The sequence below is a fragment of the Oncorhynchus mykiss genome, chromosome 12 (genome assembly GCF_013265735.2).
Source record: "Oncorhynchus mykiss isolate Arlee chromosome 12, USDA_OmykA_1.1, whole genome shotgun sequence".
NCBI lineage: Eukaryota > Metazoa > Chordata > Actinopteri > Salmoniformes > Salmonidae > Oncorhynchus > Oncorhynchus mykiss.
Genome location: NC_048576.1, coordinates 48878698 through 48897227, shown reverse-complemented (window position 1 = coordinate 48897227; position 18530 = coordinate 48878698). Strand labels below are relative to the sequence as shown.

Genomic DNA, 18530 nt, shown 5'->3' with positions numbered 1-18530 from the left:
TGCCTGTAAACACACAGTACAGTTCTAAGTGAATGATGGGAGGCCTGTGTGGCAAATGGTTTGTTTGCATGAAGGTCTACTGTAGCTCTGATTGGCTATTGCTCACCGGTCTGTGTAGATTCTGATCCCGAACAAGACAGACGTTTTTATTCTGGTTTTATTTGCTGCAGTGTCTATTAATTGTCCAAACGCACGGCCGCTTTCCCACTCTATATTGCTTTTGAATTTTCACAAATGCCTTAGTATACATAATTCCCAAACATTCTAACAATTTATGATATGGTTAGAATTACCATATCTAGTCAGAACATTAAAACAATTACGTGTCAAATTCTTCCTGGGGGTGTACAGTGCACTCGGAAAGTATTCAGACCCCTTCACTTTTTGTTACGTTACAGCCTTATTCTAAAATGTATTAAATTGTTGTTGTTTTTCCTCATCAATCTACACACAATAACCCATAATGACAAAGAAAAACAGTTTTTAAAAAAATTGCACAAAAAAAAAAATAAACTCAGCAAAAAACAAAAAACAAATGTATATTTAAACTCAGCAGCACCCTCAGCACCCCTACTTCCCTCAACTATGCCGATATCCTCGACCTGTCCACAGCCATACAAATTCATATTATTTAATAAAAACAGTAAAAGAGCTTTGTAGGTCTGCATGCATTGGTTGTGTTTAGGCAGGTCTTAAGTGTAAGTGTACCAAAAGTTTGTATTTCGAAGAACCTCTTAAAACCTCTCAAGACACGTGGTCAAATTATAAAAATGGATGAAAGCGGCAATCGATAAATAGTGCCAAGGAGCGCCGCATGTAAAGAATATACTATGGTTTTAAAAAGGAATAACATGTCAATCTAAAAGTAGCCTAAAGAGTCTAGCCTAAGTGTGCAGCGCCCATCATTGTTGCCTCAATAACTCACATTTTGTTATGTAACATTTTATCAGGAAATATTCCAAAAGTATGGAAATCAGCTCTTGTGCTGCAAATCCATAAGGGAGGGGATAGTAGTGATCTTAATAATTACCGCCTCATTTCAAGGCTTCTTTGTCTAGCTAAGATTCTCGAATCATTGGTAAATGCACAACTACACAATTACATAACAATAACGAGCGTATATACAGGGGGTATCGGTACCAAGTGAATGTGCGGGGGTACAGGTTAGTCGCGGTAATTTGTCCAGTTTATAGATAATAAACAGCGAGTGGAGGGGTGTACGGGGCCGTATGCACTACCCTCTGTAGCGCGTTACGGTCAGATGCCGAGTGGTTACCATACCAGGTGGTGATGCAACCGGTTAGGAAGCTCTCGATGGTTCAGCTGTAGAACTTTTTGAGAATCTGAGGACCTTCGCCAAATCTGTGTTGTCGTGCCCTCTTCACAACTGTCTTGGTGTGCTTGGACCATGATTGTTTGTTGGTGATGTGGACACCAAGGAACTTGAAACTCTCAACCCGCTCCACTTCAGCCAGTCAATGTTAATAGGGGCCTGTTCGGCACTCCTTTTCCTATAGTCCACGATCAGATCCTTTGTCTTGCTCACATTGAGGGAGTGGTTGTTGTTGTTCTGGCATCACACTGCCAGGTCTCTGACCTCCTCCCTATAGGCTGTCTCATCATTGTCGGTGATCAGGCCTACCACTGTTGTGTCGTCAGCAAACTTAATGACGGTGCTGGAGACGTGCGTGGCCACGCAGTCGTGGGTGAACAGGGAATATAGGTGGTGCCTATGTACGCACCCCTGACAGGCCCCAGTATATATACACAGTACCAGTCAAAAGTAACAGTCAAAAATGTATTAAATGATCTGAAAATCGAGTTGAGTGTCACCAAAGCTGAACTTCAGTTCACAAATAACCAGATGAAGGAGGAGACTGAAGGTAACTGTCAAATGTGCTCTTGAGCAGGCCCTTACTTATGAATAAATACGCAATATTTATTTTTGTCATACAGGTATCTTCACAGCATCAGTGAGAGGAGTCTACTACTTCAGATTCACTTCCGGTGGTGGCCTGGATACAATGATCGTGTATTCTGTTTAAGAATGACCAGAAAGTATGGTTTGCATATGAAAAATAAGATGCTGATCGGTGTTTGGAGTATGCAGCTGTCCTGGACAGAGGAGGAGGATGTGGTCTACATGCATCTCCCTGCAAGCTTCAGGCTTTATGATAATTCCTCATATCACAGTAATTCCAGCCACAGACTGTTCTCTCTGCTACCACACGGCAAGTGGTACCAATGCACCAGTCTGGAACCAACAGGACCCTGAACAGCTTCTACCCCCAAGCAACACAACTTCTAAACAAGACTGCTAAATAGCTCATCAAATCTCAATGTGCCAATATTTTATTTTTGATTACATTTTTTTTATCTGATCTTTAACTCTTCGTTGTTGAATTCTTTTTTTTACAGCATTTCACTGTAAATCTAAATCTGTTGTCCAAGAAGCATGTGACACATAAAATGTCCTTTTATTACAGAATGTGAATGTTACCTTGATAAGTGTTTCACCTTGATATTATGAAATGTATTCTATAAGCATTTACTATCTGTCTGTCATTACTGTGTCCTTACAGCATAAAGTAATCTATCAATATGAAATATGCAATAATAACTAAGTTGACCGGTGCATCACTAACAAGTCTGAGGTCACATAATCTCCTACTAGATAGATCAACCAGGATAGACCAGTGTTGTTTTTTGTATTTTTGGTACTTTCAGAAAACCACATTGACATCAAAGAAATGTATTCTTGCCAGCTGAAAACAGTTATCCCTATGAACAAACAAACAAACATGATCAAACACACGTACACATAATATAGAGATCCCCCCCCCCCCCATCCACTTCCTGCTCTCTATCACAAACCTCTCTTCCTCTGTTTTCTCCTAATTTTGCTGAGCAGAGAAAATTCTACCCAGGATGAAATTAGGGGGGCTGAGGAGGAGGGGGAGCAGGAGGCAGGGGGCCCTTCATCTTGTTCATGTGTCAGAATCACCTCCCAGTACCCCCCTTCCCCAAGACCATTATCTTCCCATTGAACAAGACAAATGCTAATGTTTGTCTACCTAAAAATCGAAAGTGTCATTGCAAAGCTGCGGGCCAGTTTGTACAAATGTATGTGGCGCACTCCCTAAACGTCTTAATGTGGGAGACCATACGAGGGTAGGACAGCCTGGTGAGAGCTCTATATTAGAGCTATACACAGCTAGACGCTGTATCACAGTGTCAATGGTGCTACTCAGAGGTGTAGAGCACCTAAGTAAAAAATACTTTAAAGTACTACTTAAGTCATTTTTTGGAGTATCTGTATTTTACTTTACTATTTATATTTTTGACAACTTTAACTTCACTAGATTCCTAAAGAAAATAATCTTCTCAAGGCACAAGGCGAGACCCAAATGCAGACACAGGAGGCAGATGATTGGAGTCTTACAATGTTTATGAATCCGAAGGGGTAGGCAAGAGAATGGTTGTGGACAGGCAAAAAGGTCAAAAACAGATCAGAGTCAAGGAGGTACAGAGTGGCAGACAGGCTCGTGGTCAAGGCAAGCTGAATGGTCAGGCAGTTGGGTACAAAGTCCAGAAACAGGCAAGGGTCAAAACCAGGAGGACTAGAAAGAGGAGAATTCAAAAAGCAGGAGAACCAGGGAAAACACTGGTTGACTTGGAAACATACAAGACGAACTGGCACAGAGAGACAGGAAACACAGGGATGAATACACTGGGGAAAATAAGCGACACCTGGAGGGGGTGGAGACAATCACAAGGACAAGTGAAACAGATCAGGTTGTGACATATCTACTTTTTACTCCATACATCCCAAAAGTACTCGTTACATTTTCAATACTTAGCAGGACAGGAAAATTGTCACATTCACGACTTATCAAGAGAACACATGGTCATCCCTACTGCCTCAGATCTGGTGGACTTACTAAACACAAATACATATTTTGTAAATGATGTCTGTGTTGTAGTCTTCCCCTGGCTATCAGTACATTTTTCCAACAAGAAAATGGTGCAATCTGTTTTGCTGAATATAAGGAAATTGAAAATATTTTAACTTTTACTACATCAGTATATTTAGAACCAAATAGTTTTAGACTTTTACTCAAGTAGTATTTTACTCTGTGACTTTCACTTTTACTTATTAATATAGATATTAAGGTATCTATATTTTTACTCAAGTATGACAATTGGGTACTTTTTCCACCACTGGTGCAAGTTCCGCTTTTATCTCTTGTTGTCATTGGACAGTTTTGGATCGGTAGCAACATGTGGCAGTGGTCCAATGTCGACCCTTTGGAGTTAGTTTTCGCTTTTACAAGTAAGTCACAAGTAACTGCCATCTTATACTTTAGTGACACCAACAGGTTAGTTAGGTAGTGATTCAAACATCTCACCAACAGTGTTTGTGTGGTCATTGCCAGTCAACCACCTCACTGGGCACAGACGTCAATTTAACGTCTATTCCACATTGGTTCAAAGTCATTTCAATGAAATTGCATGGAACCAACTTTGATTCAACCAGTGTGTGACCAGTAGGACAATATTTTATTTATTTATTTTTTATTTCACCTTTATTTAACCAGGTAGGCAAGTTGAGAACAAGTTCTCATTTACAATTGCGACCTGGAATATGAAGGGACAAGGGACAGTATCACTTCTGTAATTGCTATCCATCACATACAGTAAGCATTTAAAACCATGTTACACATTTTAACAGTGAAATATTGGTGGTGTGAACATCTCTTGAATCTCTGACTAGAGATGCCCACGGTCACCTGTACTAGATGTGTGAGTGTATCCCATTTCAAGTGACATAAGTATGATACTGTATTGTGGTGAATTCAGGGTCAGCCTAACCAAACCCAATTCTCTGAGGGTATTTTATGTTCTTGTGACTAATCATGTGGTGGAGCTCTTTATATTACCTTGTGTGGTGGTGACTGGTTTTGATGGTTCCTGTTTGATGGGGTTTTTGTTTAAAGTGTGAAAAATCATAAAAATACACAGCGGGTCCAGAACTTACCCAGTACTATGAGGTTGACCGTGATCCAATGGTACTTCCCCCCGTTCTTCACCTTGCAGCTGTACTCACCCGAGTCGCTCAGGGTGAGGTCACTGATCAGTAGGGAGGCGTCCCCCTTGAGGTAGTCCCCGGCTAAGGACAGTCGGCCTGCCTCCGCCTCGTTGGGGTCGTACACCCGGCCCGCAAAGTAGGTGATCACCTGGCAGGGAGGAAGGGACGGAAGGTGAGACAGATGGAAGAGGTACAGAGAGATGAGAGGTGCTGGCTGTGTATAGCAGGACTTGTCTGGGAGAGTTGGAACTGTGGTGCAACAGTTCTGTAGACATGGTTATCTGGGGAAACGTTGTGGGTGTGTGTAGGTGACACGCACATGGATACATGCACATAATGCAAATATGCTGTCACATAAACAGAAGCATGAACACGCACACACATTCAGCAGACACTCTTATCCAGAGCAACTTACCGTAATGAGTGCCTACATTTTTCATACTATGTTCTAGCAACTATGCCACACACACACACACACAGTACAGTACACAAGGGTGGTGACCTAGGGAGCTCTGAGGTACTGGAACGCATGAGGAAAAAAAATCCCCTTTAAAGTAAAGCGTTGTATGCATATCATTGTATTTGTATATTGGCATAGAGCAGCAGAGTAGAGGAACTTACAGAAGTTGCACACATGGAGAACATTTTTAGTGGCCCTAGGGTCCGGGAAAAATGTGGCCTTTTATAAATGCATTTCATGCAATTCTACGTCATTTTACATGACTGGAGACTTTGGCATAATCTTTTTAATGCCGCGTTCAAAACATGGGAACTCTTAACTGGGAAATCTCTGACTTCCGACTTCAAGACAACTGAGAACTGTGGAATTTTTTTTTTTGAATGGTCATCCAACTCAGAATTCCAAGTCGGGAGCTCAGGCCTCTTCCTAGACTCCCAACTTTCCGACCTGAAGATCACTGATGTCATGATTCAACCTTGTTTCTTTCCGAGTTCCCAGTTGTCATGAAGGCACCATAATACCACACAAATGATCAAAATGACAGGCTACTTTGACACTGACAAACTGAGATCAATACAAATGACCTTGTCTTGAATCCATCAATAGTCTAGGCCTAGGTGTGTGCAAACACATATTGTAGCCTACAATATGAGGAGGAAACTATAGTCCTAAAAATGCTTTCCAGCTTCACTGACTCACCTAATGATGCTGTGCTCACTCGCTGGCGATGGCTGATGTGCTCGTGCCAAGAGCCTCTCGCTTGTTTTACTTTGTAAAACAATAGGCCTTTTAGAAAATGTATGAAATATTTTGGTGGCCTACAGCAGACAGATTAAAGTCCTCTTTTCAGCAGGAGCCATTTGCTTTCCAACCTGTGTTTCCCAGCGATTGTATTTTAAGTATTGCCAAAGGCCTGTTTTGTCTGTATGCTGTTTGTTCACTGACAGATTTGTCGCACGTTCCCGACTGTAGGCTATTCCTTGTTATTGGGCTGCACTGTACAGCTAGGCTTTTTTAAAGAAGAAGCTGATCCTCCGTGGCTAAATTATATGCTTTCTCATGGTGTCGTAGGCCATTCTGAATGATTTCATTTATTTCTGCACAGACAGCAGTAACACTCTGTAACTTTGGCAAATGTATTAACATTTTTCAGGGGCTCTGCAGAACCTCCAGTATAACTTCGCAAATGTATTTCAATATATCAGTGGTGCTGCAGCTCCTCCAGAACCCTCGCCCGGCTATGATTCTATAAGGAAATGTATTATGAAGTGCAACGCTGAAGAGATGAGCTGCAGGCTCATTCATGTCTATCAAAGCAGAGAGAGGTATTGCATATACAAAAAAATATATATACACTTAACAAAAATATAAACGCAACATGCAAAGTGTTGGTCCCATGTGTCATGAGCTGAAATAAAACATCCCAGAAATATTCCATATGCACAAAAAGCTTATTTCAAGGCTCTGTACACAATTCCTGGAAGCTGAAAATGTCCCAGTTCTTCTAGGACATTCACCAGACCATTAAGCATGTTTGGGCTGCTCTGGAGCGATGATTAGACAGCGTGTTCCAGTTCCCGCCAATATCCAGCAACTTTGCACAGACATTGAAAAGCAGCGTGTCAACATTCCACCGGCCACATTACAGCTTTCTTCTAAAATGGATTTAATCGTTTTCCCCCCCCATAAATGTACACACAATACCCCATAATGACAAAGCAAAAACAGGTTTTTAGAAAACTGAAATATCACATTTACATAAGTATTCAGACCATTTACTCAGTACTTTGTTGAAGCACATTTCTCAGCGATTACAGCCTTGAGTCTTGTTTATGACGCTACAAGCTTGGGACACCTTTATTTGGGGAGTTTCTCCCATTCTTCTCTACAGATCTTCTCAAGCTCTGTCAGGTTGGATGGGGAGCGTCGCTGCACAGCTATTTTCAGGACTTTCCAGAGATGTTTGATCGTGTTCAAGTGCGGGCTCTGGCTGGGCTACTCAAATACATTCAGAGACTTGTCCAGAAGCCTCTCCTGCACTGTTTTGGCTGTGTGCTTAGGGTTGTTGTCCTGTTGGAAGGTGAACCTTCGCCCCAGTCTGAGGTCATGAGTGCTCTGGAGACGGTTTACATCAAGAATCTCTCTGTACTTTATTCCATTCATCTTTCCGTTGATCCTGACTAGTCTCTCAGTCCCTGCCGCTGAAAAACATCCCCACAGAATTATGCTGCCACCACCATGCTTAATCGTAGGGATGGTGCCAGGTTTCCTCCAGACGTGACGCTTGGCATTCAGGCCAAAGAGTTCAATTTTGGTTTCATCAGACCAGAGAATCTTGTCTCCAAGTGAGCTGTCATGTGCCCTTTACTGAGAACTGGCTTCCGTCTGGCCACTCTACCATAAAGGCCTGATTGGTGAAGTGCTGAAGAGATGTTTGTCCTTCTGGAAGGTTCTCCCATCTCCACAGAGAAACTCTGGAGCTCTGTCAGAGTGACTATTGGATTCTTGGTTACCTCCCTGACCAAGGCCCTTCTCCCCCGATTGCTCAGTTTGGCTGGGCAGCCAGCTCTAGGAAGAGTCTTGGTGGTTCCAAACTTCTTCCATTTAATAATGATGGAGGCCACTGTGTTCTTGGGACCTTCAATGCTGCAGAAATTCTTTGCTACCCTTTCCCAGATCTATGCCTCGACACAGTCCTGTCGTCTGGGTTTGGCCGTGGTAGGCAATCATTGTAAATAATAATTTGTTCTTAAATGACTTGCCTAGTTACATAAAGGTAAAAAAAATACAAATACAAGTAAAAAATAAAATACAAAATAACACAATAAAATAACAATAACGAGGCTATATACAAGGGGTACCGGTACCGAGTCAATGTGTGGGGGTGCAGATTAGTCGAGGTAATTTGTACAAGCAGGCTGCACTGTTTGACATGACTATAAGTTAGCTGTAGGTGGCTAGCTAGCAAGCAATGGATAAGAATGTAGCCAGCCAGTATAACTGAATGACTGGGTCGGGTGTCTGGCAACCGAAACAAATGAATGAAAGACCAGCCGGCTTGGGTAGCAACCCTAGATTTGCGTCGGGACTATATCTTGTGGAAGGATGAAATAGTATGAATAAATATATCAAAATATTTTCTTTTATGTTTGTCATCTCTTTACAGGAATAGCCATTTGCATTCCAAAACGTTTTACCGCGATTGTATTTTTTTATATTGCGATATGCCTGTCTGAATCTCTGCTTTTTCACTGACAGTCGCAACTCAACAATCATCTATTTGGTATTTGCAGCGCGTGCTGCCCAAATTGCGGGCCTTAACGAGAGTAGGCTATGCAATTTAAAACAATCCACAGCGATCCTCTGTGGCCAAATCATGCTTTCTGTTGTAGTAGCCTATTTTGAGCGACTTTATTTCTTTCTGTAGAGACAGGAGTAAGCTAATTAGGCTATGTCATTTTTGGCAATTCAATTTACTTTAGGGAAAGCTTCCCCTAGCCTTATGGACACACAGCCTATGCCTTTTAATGTGGCATAAACACAACCAGTCATGATGTTTTCATCACATAACAAAGTCACTCCTGTAGGCTACTTGCGCACATTCGTCCACTCACAAAATCATTTCAGCATCCAAACCCCAACAGTGCAAGGTGCACCCGCAATTTGATGAATGGAAAGAGACATCCGTTACAAAACACCCACGTGTTCTGCAATTGTCATTAGGCCTACACTTGTAGCCTGAATTGACACATTCACTGTTGTCCACGTGCGCCTCGGTTCGGTGAGCCGAAAGCTGCTCATCATCTCTCCACAATGACAAAATGTAAATGCTCTACTCAAACCACAAAGCAATTTGGAGCGTGTACCACCTGGCTTCCAGTCAATTCACACATTTTTCATGCGGATGACACGCATTAATGTTACATAATGGTGTAATAGCCTATAGTTTTTTGGGGCATGTTTTATTAATTGTGACAGGCTCACGTTTTACCGGTATGGCGTACCCCCACTATTTTACCACCTTACTTTTACCCCCTCCTGGTACCCTAGTTAATAGAAATACCCATGAACAAACTGTGTCTACCACAGCATTATCTTAGACCCAAAGACAAAACAAAACATTCCTTCATTACTTGACATTGTAGGGATGTTTCTAAATCAACAAATCAAGACTTCATTTCACAATTTGACCATGTACGGAAATTCAAAATACCAACAAATGCATATGTTTTCCCCCTACAGCACTTAAAGTGTATAACCCCCATTGCAGGTATTACATATCACCATGGATATCCAAGCAGAGCCTGTAAAGTGGGCGAGTGAGATTTTATTTCCTCGGATAAACCCGCAAGCCTAGTAAACGATCATTCGCCCAAAGGCAAACTGTAGCAGCACTTTTATTAACCAGCAGGGAGAGAGTGGAAGGAGAAAGTAGGCGGACGAATTGGTCTAACGAGCCTGACAGCACCTTGGAGGCTAGATTGACCAGAGGCCAAATGGAAAGAAAACTATGCCCACCTGCCAATTCCCGGTCATAAAAAAGAGCTGCAGATGGATTCAGTGAAACCAGAATGACAAAAACAAGACAGCCTGCATGCTGAAAGAGGCAGATCTTCGAAGTTGAGAGAAGTGGATGAGAGTTTGATTCAGTCCTTTGGGGGTCCTCCTAGTCATTGAGAAAAGGGGGTCCCTATAGACTAATATTGGCCTCAATGAACTGGAGATAGTGACGCACTGTATCTTATGTCATGAAGTCATATGTTATGTCATCTCATGTCATGCGGTAGTAATGCCCACTGCTCTAGAGCTTCGTGCTCCCTCCTCCCATATACTTCTCTCTTTCCTGTACAAAGGAACACACATATATGCTATAATTTCCTCTGGTTCTATGATACATCGCAATAGTATGGAGTTGCTTTCTGTCCTTGTGTCCTCTCCTACTGATCTGAAAACACAGGGTAGGTGACAGCAATATAGATTCCGAAACCAGGAATGTTCTTTCGCATGTCTAGTTATGGAAGAAAGGACACAAGGGGAGGAAGACACTTTAGTCAATTGAGATGCACCCCAAGTCATCAGTCAAGTCAGCCACTCTCACCACTCTCTGCTTGGAGCTGGGCTTGAGGAGGAGCCACTCGATGTCCAGCGTGGGGGCGTCGCCTGCCCAGAACTGGTGGTGACAGGGCAGTGTGGCATTGTCCCCGACAACCCTCTTCATCTCTGTCTGGGCACACACCGTCAACACACCCAGCAGAACTGTGTGGGCAGAGAGGAAAATGAGCTTAGAGACACATTACAGACACATACATGACCAAAAGGATGTGGACACCTGCTCGTCAAACATCACATTCCAAAATCATGGGCATTAATATGGAGTTGGTCCCCCCTTTGCTGCTATAACAGCTTCCACTTTTCTGGGAAGGCTTTCCACTAGATGTTGGAACATTGCTGCGGGGACTTGCTTCCATTCAGCCACAAGAGCATTAGTGAGGTCGGGCACTGATATTGGGCAATTAGAACTGACTCGCAGTCGGCGTTCCAATTCATCCCAAAGTTGTTTGATGGGGTTGAGGTCAGGGCTCTGTGCAGGTCAGTCAAATTCTCGCTTTGTGCATGGGGGCATTGTCATGCTGAAACAGGAAAGGGCCTTCCCCAAACTGTTACAAAGTTGGAAGCACAGAATCGTCTAGAATGTCATTGCATTCTGTAGCGTTAACATTTTTCTTCACTGGAACTAAGGGGCTTAGCCAGAAGCAAGAAAAACAGCCCCAGACCATTATTCCTCCTCCACCAAACTTTACAGTTGGTACTGTGCATTGGTGCAGGTAGCGCTCTCCTGGCATCTGCCAAAACCAGATTGTGAAGTCTGATCAATCACTCCAGAGAAGGCATTTCCAATAATCCAGAGTCCAACGGCGGTGAGCTTTACACCAATCCAATCGACTGACGGTTTGCACATGGTGATCTTACGTTTGTGTGCGGCTGCTCAGCCATGGAAACCCATTTCATGAAGCTCCCGACAAACAGATATTGTGCTGTCGTTGCTTCCAGAGGCAGTTTGGAACTCGGTAGTGAGGGTTGCAACTGAGGACAGATTCAGCACTCGGTTCCGTTCTGTGAGCTTGTGTGGCCTACCACTTCACAGCTGAGCCGTTGTTGCTCCTAGACATTACCACTTCACAATATTAGCAGTTACAGTTGACCAGGGAAGCTCTAGCAGGGCAGACATTTGACTAACTTACTTGTTGGACAGATAGCATCCTATAATGGTGCTACGTTGAAAGTGACTGAGCTCTTCAGTAAGACCATTCTACTGCCAATGTTGGTCTATGGAGATTGCATGATTGTGTACTCAATTTTATACACCTGTCAGCAACGGGTGTGGCTGAAATAGCCGAATCCACTAACTTGAAGGGGTGTCAACATACTTTTGTATATATGTACACGCACGCACCAGGGTATTGGGGGTAATAATGAGCCAAAGTAGAATGGACTTCACTACCTCATACACACAGCATGTGGAGAGGTTAGCTTTGTTGTGCTTTGATACAGTGGAATCGAACCTGCATAACTCAATAACATTAGCCCACTGAGCTTAAGCCCAGAAATTAGCTGCGATGCTGCTCACACATCTATTCAGGTCTCAGACAGGTTACTCCTCAAAGAAGGATAATCTCAAACAAGCATAGATGGGCGAACCACCTCTGCAAGAAAAGCATAATCCATAATAGGTGATCAATGTTCTTTTCACTGCCCTCTCCTTTGTGAAATCTACCTCAACGCTACAGCATGTCTCTATCCAACTAAGGTGTACATCTCTCCATTGAAATACATTGTAAACCTTTTTGCAGCCTGTGTACAAGGCACTCAATCCAGTGAGAGACCAATGGCCAATGCAACACATCTGGGACCTTGGTCTGGATTAACTGTACAATGCATGGATAGGATGGCATTAAAATGGCATCAGGGGGGATTTACACTGAGATCAGTCTCATCACAATGGATGGCAGAAAATAAAAGCGATGAGGAAAGAACAGAAATGTCCCTGAGCGGCTGATTTTCTGTTGAGCTTCTGTCTTCGTCCCAAATGGCATTCTATTACCTATGGAGTGCACTAGTCACAAGTAGTGCACTATTTAGGGAATAGGTGTAGCGGTTTTCTTCCGTTGAAGGAGAGGAGGACCAAAATGCAGCGTGGTTAGTGTTCAACATCTTTAATATAGACGATAAACGATAACACTACAAAATACAAAACAACAAATGTGAAAACCCGAAACAGTCCTATCTGGTGCAATGACACAAAGACAGAAGGCAATCACCCACAAAATACCCAAAGAACATGGCTGCCTACATATGGTTCCCAATCAGAGACAACGATAAGCACCTGCCTCTAATTGAGAACCAATCTAGGCAACCATAGACTTACATAAACACCTAGAAAGGACACACCCCATTAACATACAAAAACCCTAGACCAGACAAAACACATAAATCCCCCATCTCACACCCTGACCTAACCAAAATAATAAAGAAAACAAAGATAACTAAGAAAAGGGTGTGACAATAGGGTGTCATTTGGGACGCACTCTATCCCAATGGAATGCAGATAAAGCAAATCACTTCAACTCAAAGAGATAGGTGAGACCACAAAAAAGTGTCTGTCAACAGCCAATTTGTCTCTGTGGCACATTAGGCCATATACAGTATTTGAGATGCTTCAGTGTTGAGAGAATAATTATATTTTCATTAGGTTTTGTGTGAGAACTTGTTAGAATTATTTATGATTTTTTTGCCATGCCAATAAAGCATTTTGAATTTAGAACATTATTCAGTGTAATGTCAGTCACAGACTGATGATGAAAAAATAACTCAAGTATAATGGTGAGAGAGCATGGGGTAAGTTTCGAAACAGCAATGCTCAGTATGGGGATTAATATTATACATTTAATACTGACGTCACATGAGTATTATACACTGAGTGTAAAAAACATTGACACTTTCCTAATATCTTGTTTTGACCATTCACCCTCTGAATGGTACACATACACAATCCAATCACCTGGTCAGTCTGTCATGGAAAGAGCCGGTGTTCTTAATATTTTGTACAACCATCAAAAACTATTTTCAGTGCCAGGTCGAGATTTTTGTTGTTGTTGTTGACAAAAGTCCATAATTTCATGCTTGACCCCGGGAACGCTAAAGCCATATCACCTCTGCATATCGCCCACTCTCACATATCCTCATCCACATGGCTGACCAAGTCTAGGGCTTCCATGACACTAGCATAAAAGCTAATTAGAGAGCGCTAACCGATTAGCCCAACCCTCTTCCCCCCATACATGACATGATGGTGGCAATTAAGATACAGTATGTAATTAGAAGGAGCTGGAGAGAGGACAACAAGATCATTTGTAATGATTACTCAATATGGGCCTAATTAGATTAAATTGAGTGCCACTCAGAAGCTCGGGGGGTGACAAGCAGGTGTGAACAGGACCCCTTTGTGAAAGTAATGTCTTTGCTCACAAGCCACTGAAAGAGATGCTAAGTCAAGTCAGGCTAGGGCTCTGTCCTCAATAAAGACCGTAGCTAACAGGCTAACTGGCCTCCTGCTTTTAGAAAATGGTGGAAAGTCAATGTCCAATATCCAGTAGAAGTAATTCCTCTAGCCAACCTGGCAACAGATACTTCCTGAATATAATAACAAGATGGCTGCCGCTAAAAGTGTTGGGTCCCTATTCCCCACTCGTTCCTGTTTTAGCACTGTGTTTCTCATAGCTATTGATCTTTGTGTAGTTAAGAACGTACCGTAAGCGTACTCCACAGATAGGTTTCTTCACAACGTTGTCAAGTAGGGGGGTCATGTGTGTTTGCAAAGCAGAAACGTGACATCCGTAACATTTGCACTTGCCGATGCCGTGTTAGGAGTTGGCAGGGGAGGACCTGAGAGCTCAGCAGGGACCTAGCAAGACGCTCTCTCTCTCTCTCTCTCTCTCTCGCTATATATATATATATATATATATATATATATATATATATATATATATATATATAGATATATATATATATATATTTTCTCTCTATATTTTTTTTTTATGATTAAATGAAATATACTATGACATTACACTCCCTTATAACGTTCTTTAAACATTCTTGGAACGTTTTCTGGCTTGAGTGTCATTCAGATACATGGTCGTCAGTGGAAGAAAGAAACATGACAGAGAAGGTTAAAGGATAGGTAGCACAAATGTAATCACATGTAACATATGGATTTGCATTGGTATACACATCAAAAGTCCCAATGCAAAGTTACACTTCACTTTTACATTTTTCGAGTTATTACACAAAAATGATCAGAATTCCGAAGAATGCCGTTGTTGCTATCAACACCTAGGCTAGCTTACAGGTACATTAAAGTAAACCAAAGTTTAGCCTACTCACAGAGAACATGCCGAAAAGACAAAACAAAAAGGAGAACAGATGAGGTACTGTACGATTAGAGCAAGTAAGTTTGATTTTATTTTTCGTGTTGAGCCCACGGCAAGAAGGTACTAGATCCTGCCATGCAAACGGGTTCCCACTAGATAACACATCCGTGAAGAGCATTAGGATGCGGCATGGCTGCATGAGCCACTTCTGCTCCTTGTTTACATCACACTCCCACGTGAGTGGTTGATTTTATCTCAACAACGCTAACACTTCTGGAATGTAATCACATGCTAGCACGGCAAGAGGCTAACGTTGCGCAAGCTACCGAGCAAGCATACGAACTTGGTAGCACAGAGTAGATTCTCCATATGATGTTGAGAAATAGTGCATTGTGGGTAGTTTAGAAGATATCCGGAAATAAGTTAATAAATACAGTATGTAATAACCCCAAAACATGACTGTTTGTACTTATAGGTAACCAGATCGTGATTACAGCTAAGTTACTGTGTCTTTGACCATACTGTGTTCTTACTTATGCTTCCTACCCTTTAAGCCGGTAACAACTTCATAGAAGAGATGCAAAGTGGAAAGATAGATGAGAGAGGATCCGAGAGGAGATTTTAGCTTACCAGAAACTTATCAGCAGCAGCACAGTATGCATATGCTGACCGTGTATAGGGTAAAATTACCATGGGGCTATGGATAAAAGCCTAAACGTTACATTTTACGTCCTTTGGACTGTGATCATCCGTATTAGAGGTCGTCCGATTAATTGGCATGGCCGATCAATTAGGGCCGATTTCAAGTTTTCATAACAATCGGTAATCGTCATTTTTGGACGCCGATTATGGCCGATTACATTGCACTTCATGAGGAGACTGCGTGGCAGGTTGACCACCTGTTACCTTGGCTCCTTGCTGCACTCGCGTAAGTTGCTAGCTAGCATTAAACTTATCTTATAAAAAACAATCAATCTTAACAAAATCACTAGTTAACTACACATGGTTGATGATATTACTAGTTTATCTAGCTTGTCCTGCGTTGCATATAATCAATGCGGTGCATGTTCATTTATCATCGAATCACAGCCTACTTCGCCAAACGGGTGATGATTTAACAAGCGCATTCGCAAAAAAGCACTGTCATTGCATCAAGGTACCTAACCATAAACATCAATGCCTTTCTTAAAATCAATACACAAGTACAGATTTTTTTAAACCTGCATATTTAGTTAATATTGCCTGCTAACATGATTTTATTTTAACTAGGGAAATTGTGTCACTTCTCTTGCGTTCTGTGCAAGCAGAGTCAGGGTATATGCAGCAGTTTGGGCCGCCTGGCTCGTTGCGAACTGTGTGAAGACCATTTCTTACTAACAAAGACCGTCATTAATTTGCCAGAATTTTACATAATTATGACATAACATTGAAGGTTGTGCAATGTAACAGTAATATTTAGACTTAGGGATGCCACCCATTCGATAAAATACGGAACGGTTCCGTATTTCACTGAAAGAATAAACGTTTGTTTTCGAAATGATCGTTTCCGGATTTGACCATATTAATGACCTAAGGCTCGTGTATTTCTGTGGGTTTATTATATTATAATCAAGTCTATGATTTGATATTTGATAGAGCAGTCTGACTGAGCGGCGGTAGCCTGCTGCAGGCTCATAAGCATTCATTCAAACTGCACTTTCCTGCGTTTGCCAGCAGCTCTTCACAATGCTTGCTTCACAGCGCTGGTTATGACATCAAGCCTATCAACTACTGAGATTAGGCTGGCAATACTATAGTGCCTATAAGATCATCCAATAGTCAAAGGTATATGAAATACAAATGCTATAGAGAGAAATAGTCCTATAATTCCTATAATAACTACAACCTAAAACTTCTTAACTGGGACTCATGTTAAAAGGAACCACCAGCTTTCATATATTCTCATATTCTGAGCAAGGACCTTAAACGTTAGCTTTTTTGCATGGCACATATTGCACTTTCTTCTCCAACACTGTGTTTTTGCATTATTTAAACCAAATTGAACATGTTTCATTATTTATTTGAGACTAAATTAATTTTATTGATGTATTATATTAAGTTAAAATAAAAGTGTTCATTCAGTATTGTTGTAATTGTCATTATTACAAATATATATATAAAAATCGTCCGATTAATAGGTATTGGCTTTTTTGGTCCTCCAATAATCGGTATCGGCGTTGAAATATCATAATCGGTCGACCTCTAACCCGCATGGTCTATGATGTTCTGGCCTGGGCTGTTAGTATTGTTTCCCAGTCTGGATGAGGACAGTACAAAAATAAATATAAAAAATAGGAGTGTGTGTGTGCAGTATACGTGTCTGCACACATGTGTATGGGAGTTTGTGTGTGTTTGTGTGTGTCTGCGATTATTAACAAGCCACTTCACTGAGTGAGAGCTCAAAGCAGAGCATCAGAGAGAGAGAGAGACAGAGATAAAGGAGCTGGTTCCTCTGAAGATGCCCTAAGGGGAGTCGTGCTCCAGTAAATTCCCTCCTCCCCACAGCCTCCTTCCAGTCTTATTATAGGAGCACATAGGACCCAGTGGGACACATCGAGCCCCGTACCCTTCAAACTGTCCAAAGTCACGCTGCCTGTCTGACTAGCCTGCCCGCACATCCGAGTCAGCACATCACCCGTGCTCCCATGCTCTGCCACAGAGAAATGCTCAGATCTGAGGAAAAAAACACAGCGACATCAAAGAGAAAACTAAAAGAGAAAAGGGCCTAACTTCCGGCTGTAAACTCAGATTATAATTATTATTTATGTTCGCCCCATCATTTGGGGTGAAGAATCCTCAGAATGCATCAGTGGGCCCAAAACATGAGGGGTTGAACGTCAACTAACTGACTGATGACTAACTGACTGTGTGAGCTGCACGCTGATACAGTTGAAGTCGGAAGTTTACATAGACATCAGCCAAATACATTTAAACTCAGTTTTTCACAATTCCTGACATTTAATCCTAGTAAAAATTCCCTGTTTTAGGTCAGTTAGGATCAACATTATTTTAAGAATGTGAAATGTCAGAATAATAGTAGTAGAGAATGATTTATTTCAGCTTTGATTTCTTTCATCACATTCCCAGTGCATCAGAAGTTTACACACACTCAATTAGTATTTGGTAGCATTGCCTTTAAATTGTTTAACTTGGGTCAAATGTTTCAGGTAGCCTTCCACAAGCTTCCCACAATAAGTTGGGTGAATTTTGGCCCATTCCTCCTGACAGAGCTGGTGTAACTGAGTCAGGTTTGTAGGCCTCTTTGCTCGCACACACTTTTTCAGTTCTGCCCACACATTTTCTATAGGATTGAGGTCAGGGCTATGTGATGGCCACTCCAATACCTTGACTTTGTTGTCCTTAAGCCATTTTGCCACAACTTTGGAAGTATGCTTGGGGTCATTGTCCATTTGGAAGACCCATTTGCGACCAAGCTTTAACTTCCTGACTGATGTCTTGAGAAGTTGCTTCAATATATCCACATAATTTTCCACCCTCATGATGCCATCTATTT

General features: G+C 41.9%; 1 protein-coding gene across 3 annotated transcripts in view; it reads right to left on the bottom strand.

Moving 5' to 3' along the window:
- The window catches only part of LOC110537709 (CXADR-like membrane protein), a 123993-nt gene that overhangs the window by 8052 nt on the left and 97411 nt on the right, over positions 1 to 18530 (bottom strand). Inside the window, exons 1-3 of one of the 3 annotated variants that reach the window (XM_036937678.1) lie at positions 11792 to 11885; positions 10648 to 10805; positions 5039 to 5237 (exon numbers count right to left, since the gene is read on the bottom strand). In XM_036937678.1, coding sequence (XP_036793573.1) covers positions 5039 to 5237; positions 10648 to 10767 — 319 coding nt within the window. In that variant the 5' untranslated portion in view covers positions 10768 to 10805; positions 11792 to 11885. Of the gene's footprint in view, positions 1 to 5038; positions 5238 to 10647; positions 10806 to 11791; positions 11886 to 18530 lie in introns of those variants that run through there. The other 2 variants (XM_036937677.1, XM_021623977.2) reach the window with 2 other exon arrangements.